Here is a 16,155-nt window from a genome sequence, read left to right as displayed (position 1 = left end):
CTAGAGTTCTGTCAAATAGGTGATTTCAAGCAGGTTAAGCATACTAAGGACTAGTGGGGTGTGGAATTCAATTATGAATAAAATAGGGGTACAAAATAGGTGATGTAAGTCCAGTTTTTTGTTGTTGAAGATTTCAGGGATTACAATAGAGGTATGTAATAGGTAAAATGTGTTGTACACTGAAGATGATCTCGCATATAAAGCGATATGAATTAGTGTGGCGGGATATGAGGAGGAGGGCCCCGTGATATGTGCCAGAAGTATCAAGGTTCCAAGCCAGGGAGGCACTGTGCCAGGACTAAAAAAACATAAAATTTTTGTTCATTGTACAGGCAGAATACCGAGCTCGGAATGCAACAAGAATTAGCGTTACTTGTAAATGCAATGTTAGTGCAAGTTAGTGCAATGTAAATGCAATGCAAATTATTGTAGAACTGCTACAACATCTTACACGGAACCTTCCACTTGCGACATGTATGAGCAACAGCCCTGAGCTGCCTTACACTTAAATGTCCCTTAATTTGGACCCTGCCAACGGCACCGTCCAAATTTAGCCACTTTACGACTATTAAAGCAACATAATTTGGACACATTCTGAGACTAAAGAGCATCGGCTTTGATAGGTTAGGAGCAGGCGGTGACTAGGTTCATACGCTTCTGGTTAGAGAAGACCACTTAAAAATTGCCGCTTGTCAGATCGTCAGGACGAGGTTGTAAAGTCTGCGTCTTTCGCTTGACAGCGAGCAGCTGCACAGTGGCCAGTTAGCTTGTTGTCTCTGCTGTCTGCCCGCTGGAGGCCACACGTCTCATTTGTTACGAGGAAATGCTACTAAAATCAAATCTTACGTTGCTGGAAGACACGTAATAGGAGACATGATTACTACATACACAAAGTTTTGGGAATATTGATAAGGTACATAAAGACAGACTATTTAGAACAGGTGGTACTCGAACAAGGGGACACAAGTCGAAACCAAATATCCAAATCAGGCACAGAGATCATTTTTAGTCAGAGTAGTTAAAAAATGTAATGCATTAAGTAGTGATGTGGTGAAGGCAGACTCCATACACATTTTTAAATGTAGACATGACAAGAGACCAATAGGATCAAGATCAGCCCAATAGGTCACGCGTAAACAAGTTGGTTGGCAGTTGAGAGGCGGGACCAAAGAGCTGATTCTCAATCCCCGCAAAGCAGAATTAGATGAGTACTTGTCACACCGGAGGCCACAGTGCCACGCTGGAGGCCACAGTGCCACGCTGGAGGCGACGTAACCGTTAACTAGAGTGAGTAACCTGAGAAAGTTTAGGATATACGAGAGTTCCAGAGAGGACCTGTGAGAGATGTATAAGCCCTTGAGAGGGGCGCACTATGAGTTCCACTATGCACTCGAGTACTATGCCAGTGTGTGTCCCAAGGCTGAGTGTGTCGCGCGAGTCATGAGGCCAGGTGGTTCACGGGAAACAGTCATTAGGCCGAGAATAACGAGGTGGCTTCTCCCACAAAGCGTATATTAACTTAATGATGCATGACCTAATTAAGTACAATCTTGACGCTACTGGGAATCAAATATTGGATCATGTTCCACAGGGTTGAGTTACCCATGCAACAAGGGGGAAAGTGGGAGACAAAAAATGGAATCTATTTTCTTGTCTTAAATTAGCCATGCAAACTGAGATTTGTTTTCCAATTTCAAACTACTTCATCCAAAAAAAAAAAATCTAGGCTAATTAAAATTATTATATATCACTGCTACAAAATATACACTAATATTTTTTTTAAGAACTACACATACTACTGCATTTTTTTTACACCATTTAAAAACGAGAAAAAGGAATATGACTTACTTCTCTCTCTCCTGTAAGCTGGTTGCACCGTTGTCTAAGCAAGCAGAAGGGGGGGAGAGGGGGGGGTGTGGGAGGAATGGAAAAAAAACGCGCAGATTTAAATTAGAGGCCCAGTGGGATTTGTACTTTGGGGGACAACCCCTAATGTCAGATGTTTTATATATATGTAAATATGTGAGGCCGTATTGCAGGCAGTTGGTGTTAAAATGTGCTGTTAGTGTGCAAATATCACCCTTACTAAACTTGTGCCTGTCACGCCTCTGCTCCCCCCTACCCCCCCCCCCCTCTCACGGCCACTGGAGAAAATGCATTGATTGAAAACTGATTGATGAAAATTAAGCCACCCAAGAAGGTGACATGGGCATGAGTATATCCCGTAAGCATGATGCTCATCAATTGTTGGTTACGTATCATCTCGTCTGAGTGAGTGAGGGGAGGGGTATATGACCCCCCTGCCCCAGGAGCCATGGGGGTCGGGTAGGGGGGAGGAGGGGTGACATGCTACAAGAGTATTAACACTGATGGGGCATCGCATCAACTATGGTCAAGCTGCCTCCACTCCCATGCAGTAAGCTCTAGTGATGGAGTACAATGGTGTGTGTGGTTCTTGTTCCACTGGTGTCATCACCAACGTCTTGATCAAACCATGTGATCACCAACGTCTTGATCAAACCATGTGATCACCAACGTCTTGATCAAACCATGTGATCGCTAACGAGGTGTCAGACGATACAACGCCTTGAAAAACTGTGGACTAAATCGATACATTTTCGCATATACAAGTCGCAATGACAAAAATGAATGAATTTACACTATATTGTATTTAATGCAATTGTCAAGAACCACACAAGCAGTGCACACACTAGAACTCACAATAACAAGGCTTCACACTAATAACAAGGTTATTATCACACTAATAACTAACCCCAGGAGCATACTGCTAGGATTCTATCTCATGGTATAAATATGGAATATAGTTTTTTTTTATTAAAAAAAATGCACCAGGTTCCTGAAGCTCTCAAACCCGGATCAGAATTATATTTGAGTAAGTCCAAAACTATATAGATTTCGATGCAGCTAATTATATATATATAAATATATAACATATGGGTTCTAAACGTTTAAAAAAAAACATTCAACGGACATAACTAGTCGTGTATAAACCATATATTCAAAACATCCAAAAAATGACTTCTCATTTTCTTTAAAAAAAAAAGCAAATTCTAGACAAGCTCGCACATAGATATAACACAACAGAAAACGGTGACAAATGAAGAGGCGCAGAAACTTACATTTTCCGGCTTGTCTTTGCCTGCGGCAGATGACGATGATGACGACGCAGATGATGAGGACGAGGACGATGACGGCGGCGACGATGGCGGAGATGACGATGATGTTGTCGTCGCCCAGCTTCTCAATGATTCCTGCGACACCTTATAATGTAGAGACGGGCGCGGGGAGCAGCGTTAGTAAGCTTATATTAGTATAAGTAGCACTAAAGTGCCTATGTTATTAGCTTAGTGGGTATATTACAATGCTAGTGCACAGGTTCTAAGCTAGTGCACAGGTTCTAAGCTAGTGCGCAGGTTCTAAGCTGTTGCGCAGGTTCTAAGCTGGTGTGCAGGTTCTAAGCTGGTGTGCAGGTTCTAAGCTGGTGTGCAGGTTCTAAGCTGGTGTGCAGGTTCTAAGCTTGTGTGCAGGTTCTAAGCTGGTGTGTAGGTTCTAAGCTTGTGCGCAGGTTCTAAGCTGGTGTGCAGGTTCTAAGCTGGTGCGCAGGTTCTAAGCTGGTGCGCAGGTTCTAAGCTGGTGCGCAGGTTCTAAGCTGGTGCGCAGGTTCTAAGCTGGTGCGCAGGTTCTAAGCTGGTGCGCAGGTTCTAAGCTGGTGCGTAGGTTCTAAGCTGGTGCGCAGGTTCTAAGCTGGTGCGCAGGTTCTAAGCTGGTGCGCAGGTTCTAAGCTGGTGCGCAGGTTCTAAGCTGGTGCGCAGGTTCTAAGCTGGTGCACAGGTTCTAAGCTGGTGCGTAGGTTCTAAGCTGGTGCGCATGTTCTAAGCTGGTGCGCAGGTTCTAAGCTGGTGCGCAGGTTCTAAGCTGGTGCGCAGGTTCTAAGCTGGTGTGTAGGTTCTAAGCTGGTGCGCAGGTTCTAAGCTGGTGCGCAGGTTCTAAGCTGGTGTGCAGGTTCTAAGCTGGTGCGCAGGTTCTAAGCTGGTGTGCAGGTTCTAAGCTGGTGCGCAGGTTCTAAGCTGGTGTGCAGGTTCTAAGCTGGTGTGTAGGTTCTAAGCTGGTGCGCAGGTTCTAAGCTGGTGTGCAGGTTCTAAGCTGGTGCGCAGGTTCTAAGCTGGTGTGCAGGTTCTAAGCTGGTGCGCAGGTTCTAAGCTGGTGTGCAGGTTCTAAGCTGGTGTGCAGGTTCTAAGCTGGTGCGCAGGTTCTAAGCTGGTGCGCAGGTTCTAAGCTGGTGCGCAGGTTCTAAGCTGGTGCGCAGGTTCTAAGCTGGTGCGCAGGTTCTAAGCTGGTGCGCAGGTTCTAAGCTGGTGCGCAGGTTCTAAGCTGGTGCGCAGGTTCTAAGCTGGTGCGCAGGTTCTAAGCTGGTGCGCAGGTTCTAAGCTGGTGCGCAGGTTCTAAGCTGGTGCGCAGGTTCTAAGCTGGTGTGCAGGTTCTAAGCTGGTGTGCAGGTTCTAAGCTGGTGCGCAGGTTCTAAGCTGGTGCGCAGGTTCTAAGCTGGTGCGCAGGTTCTAAGCTGGTGTGCAGGTTCTAAGCTGGTGCGCAGGTTCTAAGCTGGTGCGCAGGTTCTAAGCTCGTGCGCAGGTTCTAAGCTGGTGCGCAGGTTCTAAGCTGGTGCGCAGGTTCTAAGCTGGTGCGCAGGTTCTAAGCTGGTGCGCAGGTTCTAAGCTGGTGCGCAGGTTCTAAGCTGGTGCGCAGGTTCTAAGCTGGTGTGCAGGTTCTAAGCTGGTGTGCAGGTTCTAAGCTGGTGCGCAGGTTCTAAGCTGGTGCGCAGGTTCTAAGCTGGTGCGCAGGTTCTAAGCTGGTGCGCAGGTTCTAAGCTGGTGCGCAGGTTCTAAGCTGGTGCGCAGGTTCTAAGCTGGTGCGCAGGTTCTAAGCTCGTGCGCAGGTTCTAAGCTGGTGTGCAGGTTCTAAGCTGGTGCATAGGTTCTAAGCTGGTGCGCAGGTTCTAAGCTGGTGCGCAGGTTCTAAGCTGGTGTGCAGGTTCTAAGCTGGTGTGCAGGTTCTAAGCTGGTGTGCAGGTTCTAAGCTGGTGCGCAGGTTCTAAGCTGGTGCGCAGGTTCTAAGCTCGTGCACAGGTTCTAAGCTCGTGCACAGGTTCTAAGCTTTTGCGCAGGTTCTAAGCTCGTGCGCAGGTTCTAAGCTGGTGTGCAGGTTCTAAGCTGGTGTGCAGGTTCTAAGCTGGTGCACAGGTTCTAAGCTGGTGCGCAGGTTCTAAGCTGGTGCGCAGGTTCTAAGCTGGTGTGCAGGTTCTAAGCTGGTGTGCAGGTTCTAAGCTGGTGCGCAGGTTCTAAGCTGGTGCGCAGGTTCTAAGCTGGTGCGCAGGTTCTAAGCTGGTGTGCAGGTTCTAAGCTGGTGTGCAGGTTCTAAGCTGGTGTGCAGGTTCTAAGCTGGTGCGCAGGTTCTAAGCTTTTGCGCAGGTTCTAAGCTCGTGCGCAGGTTCTAAGCTCGTGCGCAGGTTCTAAGCTCGTGCGCAGGTTCTAAGCTCGTGCGCAGGTTCTAAGCTCGTGCGCAGGTTTTTAGCTGGTGCGTAGATTCTAAGCTGGTGTGCAGGTTCTAAGCTGGTGCGCAGGTTTTTAGCTGATGCGTAGATTCTAAGCTGGTGTGCAGGTTCTAAGCTGGTGTACAGGTTATAAGCTTATGTGTAGGTTCTAAGCTTTTGTGCAGGTTCTAAGCTCGTGCGCAGGTTTTTAGCTGGTGCGTAGATTCTAAGCTGGTGTGCAGGTTCTAAGCTGGTGCGCAGGTTCTAAGCTGGTGCGCAGGTTCTAAGCTTTTGCGCAGGTTCTAAGCTCGTGCGCAGGTTCTAAGCTCGTGCGCAGGTTTTTAGCTGGTGCGTAGATTCTAAGCTGGTGTGTAGGTTCTAAGCTGGTGTGCAGGTTCAAAGCTAATGCATAGGTTGTAAGCTGGTGCACAGGTTCAAAGATAATGCATAGGTTCTAAGCTGGTGCAGAGGTTCTAAGCTGGTGTGTAGGTTCTAAGCTTGAGTGCAGCTTCAAAGCTAGTGTATTGGTTCTAAGCTTGTGCGCAGGTTCTAAGCTGGTGCGCAGGTTCTAAGCTTGTGCGCAGGTTGTAACATGGTAGGAAAATACAAAGAAATAAAAATCGCCATGAAACAATTTAGATAAGCTTTCAAAATGGACACAAGACTGACACAGTTTATTATTGATAATTACAACTTTCTTATCTCGGATAATAATATCAGAATTCCTTGATATCTGCTGGACTGTGTTGATATTGCTAAGTCTGAATGAGAGAATGATCTAAGAGTCATGACTAGAAGGGGAAAACAAATGTATTAAACAAGGCAAAAAGAATGCTAGAATTTTATTTCTAGAAGCGATAGCAGCGTCTATTAATACATCGGCTATGTTGCTCTGGTTAGGCCCCATCTAGATTGTGTAGTTAAGTTTAGGTTGCCCGACTGCAGATTGGACTCTAGTTCACTTGTATGCGTATACACAAGGGTGAGACAGTTAATCCCATTAATTTGCAATCTCCCTTACGAAGAGAGATGAAGAAAGCTTAAACGCAAAATAAAACTTGAAACCATGGCTATAAATTGGGTAAGACCTGGGTAAATACTGGTTTCGAAACAGGGCTTTTGATTTGTGGAACAAGTTATACAAAGTAACACAGAGGTTGGATCCCTGGATTGTTTCAAGCGTAGGTTAGACACTTATATGTATGAGTTCGGGGTAGATATAAATAGGAATGGAGCCGATAGACCAATGAATATGTAGATATTAAATAGGTATCGCGCTCAGCTGATAGGCTGCATATCGGCTAAATAGGCTGATAGTCCTTCTGCAGTCTCATTAATTCTTGTGTTGTATCCGTCCCGCCGGCATCTCCCGCTCACATACAATGCAACATGCAAAGATATACATTTTTGCAATGTTAAAAGAATAGATATGGATCAGACGTAAACATGTTGTGACTAAATGAACAGTGCAATCTACCCAGCTTATTGTATTTGCTATAGCTTATAGGTATTGTATTTGCTGTAGCTTGGAGCTATTGTATTTGCTGTAGCTTGGAGCTGTTGTATTTGCTGTAGCTTGGAGCTATTGTATTTGTTGTAGCTTGGAGCTGTTGTATTTGCTGTAGCTTGGAGCTGTTGTATTTGCTGTAGCTTGGAGCTATTGTATTTGTTGTAGCTTGGAGCTATTGTATTTGCTGTAGCTTATAGCTACACTCTAAATTGTATTGTATTACAATTGACGCATTGAAGCATAAATTACCTCAAGATGAAGATTTCGTATTAATTTAAGCACTTAATTAGTGTAACAGCCTCCGAAATTACACCAAATTAATGAATGAATTTTTTTTAATGCGATAACTTTTTGTTTATTATTATGTACACAAGTGGTTGAGTCATGTACAGCACTGTAATGTACACAAGTGGTTGAGTCATGTACAGCACTGTAATGTACACAAGTGGTTGAGTCATGTACAGCACTGTAATGTACACAAGTGGTTGAGTCATGTACAGCACTGTAATGTACACAAGTGGTTGAGTCATGTACAGCACTGTAATGTACACAAGTGGTTGAGTCATGTACAGCACTGTAATGTACACAAGTGGTTGAGTCATGTACAGCACTGTAATGTACACAAGTGGTTGAGTCATGTACAGCACTGTAATGTACACAAGTGGTTGAGTCATGTACAGCACTGTAATGTACACAAGTGGTTGAGTCATGTACAGCACTGTAATGTACACAAGTGGTTGAGTCATGTACAGCACTGTAATGTACACAAGTGGTTGAGTCATGTACAGCACTGTAATGTACACAAGTGGTTGAGTCATGAACAGCACTGTAATGTACACAAGTGGTTGAGTCATGTACAGCACTGTAATGTACACAAGTGGTTGAGTCATGAACAGCACTGTAATGTACACAAGTGGTTGAGTCATGTACAGCACTGTAATGTACACAAGTGGTTGAGTCATGTACAGCACTGTAATGTACACAAGTGGTTGAGTCATGTACAGCACTGTAATGTACACAAGTGGTTGAGTCATGTACAGCACTGTAATGTACACAAGTGGTTGAGTCATGTACAGCACTGTAATGTACACAAGTGGTTGAGTCATGTACAGCACTGTAATGTACACAAGTGGTTGAGTCATGTACAGCACTGTAATGTACACAAGTGGTTGAGTCATGTACAGCACTGTAATGTACACAAGTGGTTGAGTCATGTACAGCACTGTAATGTACACAAGTGGTTGAGTCATGTACAGCACTGTAATGTACACAAGTGGTTGAGTCATGTACAGCACTGTAATGTACACAAGTGGTTGAGTCATGTACAGCACTGTAATGTACACAAGTGGTTGAGTCATGTACAGCACTGTAATGTACACAAGTGGTTGAGTCATGTACAGCACTGTAATGTACACAAGTGGTTGAGTCATGTACAGCACTGTAATGTACACAAGTGGTTGAGTCATGTACAGCACTGTAATGTACACAAGTGGTTGAGTCATGTACAGCACTGTAATGTACACAAGTGGTTGAGTCATGTACAGCACTGTAATGTACACAAGTGGTTGAGTCATGTACAGCACTGTAATGTACACAAGTGGTTGAGTCATGTACAGCACTGTAATGTACACAAGTGGTTGAGTCATGTACAGCACTGTAATGTACACAAGTGGTTGAGTCATGTACAGCACTGTAATGTACACAAGTGGTTGAGTCATGTACAGCACTGTAATGACGTTATAGTTTCAAGAACTCGAGACATTTCTGGAAGATTCTCATAAGCTTGAGGTGTGCGTGCTCAATCTGTCCCCTCAACTAGTACGTCTTATTTTGTACGTTACGGTCCCCCAACGTACGCGTTACAAAGGTATTACGAAAAGCAGCGGCACGTAAAATGGTTGTGTTGGGTGCACGTGTTGGTCAGGTTAGGTGGGTTGAGTGGGTTGGTGCGTTTCTGGTTAGGTTAGCACTTTGTATTTTGTACGTTGTGGCCAATGGACCTAAAAACGGACTTAAATATCGGTAGTCATGATGCTCTTGTTAATTACCCTTGCCAAGGCTTTATTACATTATCATTATGATGATAATTATCATTATGATGATAATTATCATTATGATGATAATTATCATTATGATGATAATTATCATTATGATGATAATTATCATTATAGAGAGTAATCACACTATTGTGATGCATCATGTGAAAAAATCAGTAGGGGTTGTGATGAGGATTCGAACCTATGCGCTGGGTTCAATCCTAGATATCTTAGGAACTTCCAGGATTCCTAGAGGGTGTGGTAGTACCCCAGGTTGCAATCCTTTTGATCATGTTGTGGTCTAGACTGTGCGCGCGTGGGTACACCCACCGCGTAGATTCGATCCCTCATCACGGCACCTATGGATTTTCATACCATCAATGTGATAGTTATCAAATCCCCGTACCCCCCCCCCCCACCTACCCCCTATTGTTTAGCTCCGAACCCCCTTCCTATTGTGTGTCTAACACCTCTTAACCCCCCCTAATGGATCCCATTCTCCCTTAGGCCTGCCTCCCGCCCCTGCCACCTACCTGTGACGTCGATCTCGCAGGGTATAGACTCCCCGATGGTGTTGTTAACGTAGCAGTAGTAGGTGCCCAGCGACGCCGCGGTGGCTGGGAGACGCAGTCGGGACTCCAGCCCTTCTGACGCAACGTCCTGCGTCAGCGTCTCGTTCAGCATACGCCACCTGCAAGGGCAATTGGCACTGGTGAGGCAGGTGGTGGGGGAGTGGCACTGGTGAGGCAGGTGGTGGGGGAGTGGCACTGGTGAGGCAGGTGGGGGGGGGAGTGGCACTGGTGAGGCAGGTGGTGGGGGGGAGTGGCACTGGTGAGGCAGGTGGTGGGGGGAGTGGCACTGGTGAGGCAGGTGGTGGGGGGAGTGGCACTGGTGAGGCAGGTGGTGGGGGAGTGGCACTGGTGAGGCAGGTGGTGGGGGGAGTGGCACTGGTGAGGCAGGTGGTGGGGGGAGTGGCACTGGTGAGGCAGGTGGTGGGGGAGTGGCACTGGTGAGGCAGGTGGGGGGGGGAGTGGCACTGGTGAGGCAGGTGGTGGGGGGAGTGGCACTGGTGAGGCAGGTGAGGGGGAGTGGCACTGGTGAGGCAGGTGGTGGGGGGAGTGGCACTGGTGAGGCAGGTGGGGTGGGGAGTGGCACTGGTGAGGCAGGTGGGGTGGGGAGTGGCACTGGTGAGGCAGGTGGTGGGGGGAGTGGCACTGGTGAGGCAGGTGGTGGGGGGAGTGGCACTGGTGAGGCAGGTGGTGGGGGGAGTGGCACTGGTGAGGCAGGTGGTGGGGGGAGTGGCACTGGTGAGGCAGGTGGGGTGGGGAGTGGCACTGGTGAGGCAGGTGGGGTGGGGAGTGGCACTGGTGAGGTAGGTGGTGGGGGGAGTGGCACTGGTGAGGCAGGTGGGGTGGGGAGTGGCACTGGTGAGGCAGGTGGTGGGGGGAGTGGCACTGGTGAGGCAGGTGGTGGGGGGAGTGGCACTGGTGAGGCAGGTGGTGGGGGGAGTGGCACTGGTGAGGCAGGTGGTGGGGGAGTGGCACTGGTGAGGCAGGTGGTGGGGGGAGTGGCACTGGTGAGGCAGGTGGGGTGGGGAGTGGCACTGGTGAGGCAGGTGGGGTGGGGAGTGGCACTGGTGAGGCAGGTGGTGGGGGGAGTGGCACTGGTGAGGCAGGTGGTGGGGGGAGTGGCACTGGTGAGGCAGGTGGGGTGGAGAGTGGCACTGGTGAGGCAGGTGGGGTGGGGAGTGGCACTGGTGAGGCAGGTGGTGGGGGGAGTGGCAATGCTGAATCAGGTAGGGAGAGGTAATATTAAGATACTCTTGACTTAATATTTGGGTGCTAAAAAAATCAATACTGATCATGCTAACCATTTGTATTCGCACTAAGATGCGACTGAGTGTAATGACCATTTGTGGTCATTATACACTAGAACATTGTTGTACTTAGTCATTGTAGTTGCAACCTACACTATAGCTTGACTACAAATGTGTATAGAATGCATAATATGTAAACCATTTATAAATCATCAATTTTGTTAGGTTTGCCTCTTGTGTTGTCTCCGTGGTGGATATTATCCACTTCTATCCTCACGGTGGTTAGGATGGTATGGTTGGGTTACGTTGGATTAGGTTAGGCTAGGTTGGTGTATATAGTTAAACTAGCTTAAGCGCTTACCACTCTAATTACCTTAATTAGGTTTAATTAGGTTAGGTCGCGCTAGGGTTGGTAAAGCACTAATTATAAAAGCCTTTAGATACAACTTTTTCTAAAAAAAAAAAAAAATTAGTCAAAAACTTAAATGAAAAAGTTTTTTTTTCTAAATAATAGCGAAAGATTATAAGTAGGAAGAAGGCAGATCGAGCAGGATCCCGGCGTCTTATCCTCGACCACCTTCCTTGCTTCCTTGTTTAATAATATCCTCTGCTTAAGCAACTGGGATTTGCTTTACTTAACAATCTTCCGCGCTGAAAGCTCTCCAAAAGTTTTTTAATAATCTGAGTGAGTTTCTCTACGTTTTTGTTGTCACAATTTCTCTCTCACGAATTATACACAAAAATATTAATAAATTCGTTATGCAGGATCTTCCATAATCAATGTTGGGTTAGAGAGATTAAGACACAGACACGCACGGACAACAGACACGCACGGACAACAGACACGCACGGACAACAGACCCACACAATGACAACAGAAGCTCACGAAAGTAGTGATCATCAATTTATTCTTTGACACGAATTTAAGCACGTAAGCAGGGAAGGGAACTATCAGAATAAAGCACCAAGCCATTACGACTATATATCACTGGGAAGTGGGTCAGGATAAGGATTAGGGATGGGACGGAGGGAAGGAATGGTGCCCCAACCATCTGGACGGTCGGGGATTGAACGCTGACCTGCATGAAGCGAGACCGTCGCTCTACCGTCCAGCCCAAGTGGTTGGTAAACACGTAAGAATGCGAGGAATTTGTCTTCTATGTAGTCGCTGATGGAGCCTTTCAGGGTAGGTAAGGTGGCTGGTGAAGGGCTCGTGTTGTCAGGCATGACTTCCAAATCCGTTACTCTTTCGTAGATGCTTCATTATTCTCTATATTATTAAGCAAATGACAAGTAATGCCGGGTAATGGAGGTTGTGTGTAGTACCTCTTGCCTGATCTGTAGCCTTGATATTTCTTGTGAAGCTACAGCTCTTGTTGCGTCTAGGACCCGTGGGGGACTGTTTTACCACTTGGTAAGCTCTTGTTGCGTCTAGGTCCCGTGGGGGGACTGTTTTACCACTTGGTAAGCTCTTGTTGCGTCTAGGTCCCGTGGGGGACTGTTTTACCACTTGGTAAGCTCTTGTTGCGTCTAGGTCCCGTGGGGGGACTGTTTTACCACTTGGTAAGCTCTTGTTGCGTCTAGGTCCCGTGGGGGACTGTTTTACCACTTGGTAAGCTCTTGTTGCGTCTAGGTCCCGTGGGGGGACTGTTTTACCACTTGGTAAGCTCTTGTTGCGTCTAGGTCCCGTGGGGGGACTGTTTTACCACTTGGTAAGCTCTTGTTGCGTCTAGGTCCCGTGGGGGACTGTTTTACCACTTGGTAAGCTCTTGTTGCGTCTAGGACCCGTGGGAGACTGTTTTACCACTTGGTAAGCTCTTGTTGCGTCTAGGTCCCGTGGGGGACTGTTTTACCACTTCGTAAGCTCTTGTTGCGTCTAGGTCCCGTGGGGGGCTGTTTTACCACTTGGTAAGCTCTTGTTGCGTCTAGGTCCCGTGGGGGGCTGTTTTACCACTTGGTAAGCTCTTGTTGCGTCTAGGTCCCGTGGGGGACTGTTTTACCACTTCGTAAGCTCTTGTTGCGTCTAGGTCCCGTGGGGGACTGTTTTACCACTTGGTAAGCTCTTGTTGCGTCTAGGTCCCGTGGGGGGCTGTTTTACCACTTGGTAAGCTCTTGTTGCGTCTAGGTCCCGTGGGGGACTGTTTTACCACTTGGTAAGCTCTTGTTGCGTCTAGGTCCCGTGGGGGGCTGTTTTACCACTTGGTAAGCTCTTGTTGCGTCTAGGTCCCGTGGGGGACTGTTTTACCACTTGGTAAGCTCTTGTTGCGTCTAGGTCCCGTGGGGGACTGTTTTACCACTTGGTAAGCTCTTGTTGCGTCTAGGACCCGTGGGGGACTGTTTTACCACTTGGTAAGCTCTTGTTGCGTCTAGGTCCCGTGGGGGACTGTTTTACCACTTCGTAAGCTCTTGTTGCGTCTAGGTCCCGTGGGGGGCTGTTTTACCACTTGGTAAGCTCTTGTTGCGTCTAGGTCCCGTGGGGGACTGTTTTACCACTTGGTAAGCTCTTGTTGCGTCTAGGTCCCGTGGGGGACTGTTTTACCACTTGGTAAGCTCTTGTTGCGTCTAGGACCCGTGGGGGACTGTTTTACCACTTGGTAAGCTCTTGTTGCGTCTAGGACCCGTGGGGGACTGTTTTACCACTTCGTAAGCTCTTGTTGCGTCTAGGTCCCGTGGGGGGCTATTTTACCACTTCGTAAGCTCTTTGTTGAATCATCTTGTGTTGCTGCTGGTCGCTCTTCCTCTTCCTCAATAGTCTTAACTCTATTTTATAGAACCTCCTCTTATGTGTCTTACACCCTTCTGTCGCTCTAAGATTAATCCCCCTGTTTCTTGACACTGAATACTTGGAGGGGGGGAGAGAGAGAGAGAGAGAGAGAGAGAGAGAGAGAGAGAGAGAGAGAGAGAGAGAGAGAGAGAGAGAGAGAGAGAGGGGGGGGGGGGAGAGAGAGAGGGGGAGAGAGGGAGAGAGAGAGAGAGAGAGAGAGAGAGAGAGAGAGAGAGAGAGAGAGAGAGAGAGAGAGAGAGAGAGAGAGAGAGAGAGAGAGAGAGAGAGGGAGAGAGAGAGGGGGAGAGAGAGGGGGAGAGAGAGAGAGAGAGAGAGAGAGAGAGAGAGAGAGAGAGAGAGAGAGAGAGAGAGAGAGAGAGAGAGAGAGAGGGAGGGAGAGAGAGAGAGAGAGAGAGAGAGAGAGAGAGAGAGAGAGAGGCAGCCCATTTTCTTGTCTTAGTAGTACTTATAGTAACGATGCAGACCATAGTATATATACTGACGTACAACGAAATTAGAAAGTAGAAATGTGAACTATTGAGTTGGACAAACTGGAAAACTATTTTTGTCCTTGTGTTACTTTGACAAACAAAACCTAACCTAACCTCCCTAGGCCTAATGCTCGATATCATAGGCCTAATATAGTACATATGTGTGCTATACTAGACCTAAAAATATTTAAATTTGGTTTTCAGCTTCATATATTATAAACAAAATCTTTACTAGTCAGAATACTATCTAAAATTACGTACGAATTCGTGACTATTGACGACCGTCACAATAGGATGGGTTGGAGGATGAGGAGGAGGAATAGATGAAGTGCTCAGCAAAGACGGAGACAAAGTCAAAAGTAACGGCAGGGAAGAAAGTATGAAGAGTAGGCAGAAAAAAGAAGAGAAATAAAGATAAACAAGGAATGGAAATCAAGAAAAACACGAGATAAAAACAAAAGAAATCGGGAAACAAGCTGGCATAAAACTGAAGCAATAATCCACACACACTCGCATTTAAGAAGACATAATAATGCCAAAACTTGAGATACGGCGGCAAGATAGAAAGGAGAGAGAGAGGCAGAGCACGAGAGGAGAATGCGTCTCCTCACCTTTGAAGTGGAGAGCGGATTGGCAAGCATGTAGATAAACTGGTGTGTGTGTGTGTGTGTGTGTGTGTGTGTGTGTGTGTGTGTGTGTGTGTGTGTGTAGACTAACAAATACAGTTCGTCGCTCCTCCCGCGCCTACATAATGAAATGCGGCAGCCTTGCACCCTAGACTTTATCAGTGAATCCTCGAGGTAGCCTGATAGGACAGAAATTACTGACTCTCAACGATCTGAAAGCACCAGTATAAAAAGCTATGATTTGTTCAGATCTGAAACCTATATCTATCGGAAGCACAAAACGTGGACCAGACTGTGCGACACAGTGGTTGCAAGGATGAGGTTGGGTTACCGTTACCTGTGGCAGGTGGCTGCAGGTGACGGATCTCCCAATCCTGAGCACTCCAGGTGCAAACTCAGTGGGCATGATCTCCCACACTACATCAGCGAATGCTAAGTTATTAGACCATTCAGACCAGATGGCATGAGGTACCTGGGGCTTTGCAATTACTTTATTCACTCTCGTGTTCTTGAAGATATCCTCATAATGTGCCCAAAATTGGCCAGTGCAGGCTGCTGAACATATGGCTCTGTATGACTAACCATCCTGCGAGATGGGGACTTTTATTACCACTGCTACCTTATTCACTCTTGTGTTGATGATATCCTCATAACGAACCCAGAGTCTGTCAGTGTAGACTACTGATCACATGCCTCTGTATGATTAACCATCCTGTGTGATGGGGATTTTTTTAGCATCATGTAGCTAGCATTTTGACACACTGTACTTCCCTTCATATAGTCTAGGGCAGCTGCACAAAATGCAGATGTAACTAATTGTGTTAATAAAAAACAAAAACAGGCAACTTGAACGTAAATTTTGGAATCAATTACACCAACATTGCTCATAAAAGATTCATAGAACTATGAACACAAGAGATATTTACAGTACGGATGGGTATCGACATAACACATAAAAAGCGTAAATTATTACACCTAATCATCTTATAACCCTTATGATACTCAAATCACTATCTGCGATTACCAAGTGTGACCCAATCACCATATACCATTTCTTATTTGATTTAACTATTTCTATTAGGACGCATTTCGATATAATACTTTTAGCAGCAGTGTTTAGAGAAGCAAGTGATATATATGAGTGTAGTGGGCAAGCCACCGGCAATTGCCCCGTGGCTTCCTGTAGTAAAAAAGAAAAAGTAATAGTTGACATTTCTGAAATGCCTATACATCCTGACAGGCCTCATCATCGCTGATCACACTGGGTTCATAATTTAACACACTGGGCACCTTCCTCAAGTAGCAGCTAAGACAATAATCAAGTTCCTCAGATATATAGCAGCTATACTGCACTAGAGTCACTG

The 16,155-nt window shown here is 46.6% G+C and overlaps 1 protein-coding gene across 6 annotated transcripts in view; it reads right to left on the bottom strand.

Moving 5' to 3' along the window:
- Positions 1-16,155, bottom strand: part of LOC138366667 (hemicentin-2-like) — a gene marked incomplete at its 5' end in the record, with an annotated part of 93,918 nt that overhangs the window by 32,047 nt on the left and 45,716 nt on the right. For 4 of the 6 annotated variants that reach the window (XM_069327897.1, XM_069327893.1, XM_069327899.1 and 1 more), the window contains 3 exon segments: positions 1,849-1,882; positions 3,141-3,281; positions 9,628-9,785. In XM_069327897.1, coding sequence (XP_069183998.1) covers positions 1,849-1,882; positions 3,141-3,281; positions 9,628-9,785 — 333 coding nt within the window. 6 annotated transcript variants of the gene reach the window in all.

This window comes from Procambarus clarkii, chromosome 20 (genome assembly GCF_040958095.1).
Source record: "Procambarus clarkii isolate CNS0578487 chromosome 20, FALCON_Pclarkii_2.0, whole genome shotgun sequence".
NCBI lineage: Eukaryota > Metazoa > Arthropoda > Malacostraca > Decapoda > Cambaridae > Procambarus > Procambarus clarkii.
Note: the sequence above shows the minus strand (reverse complement) of the source record. Positions and strands in the feature narration are given on the sequence as shown.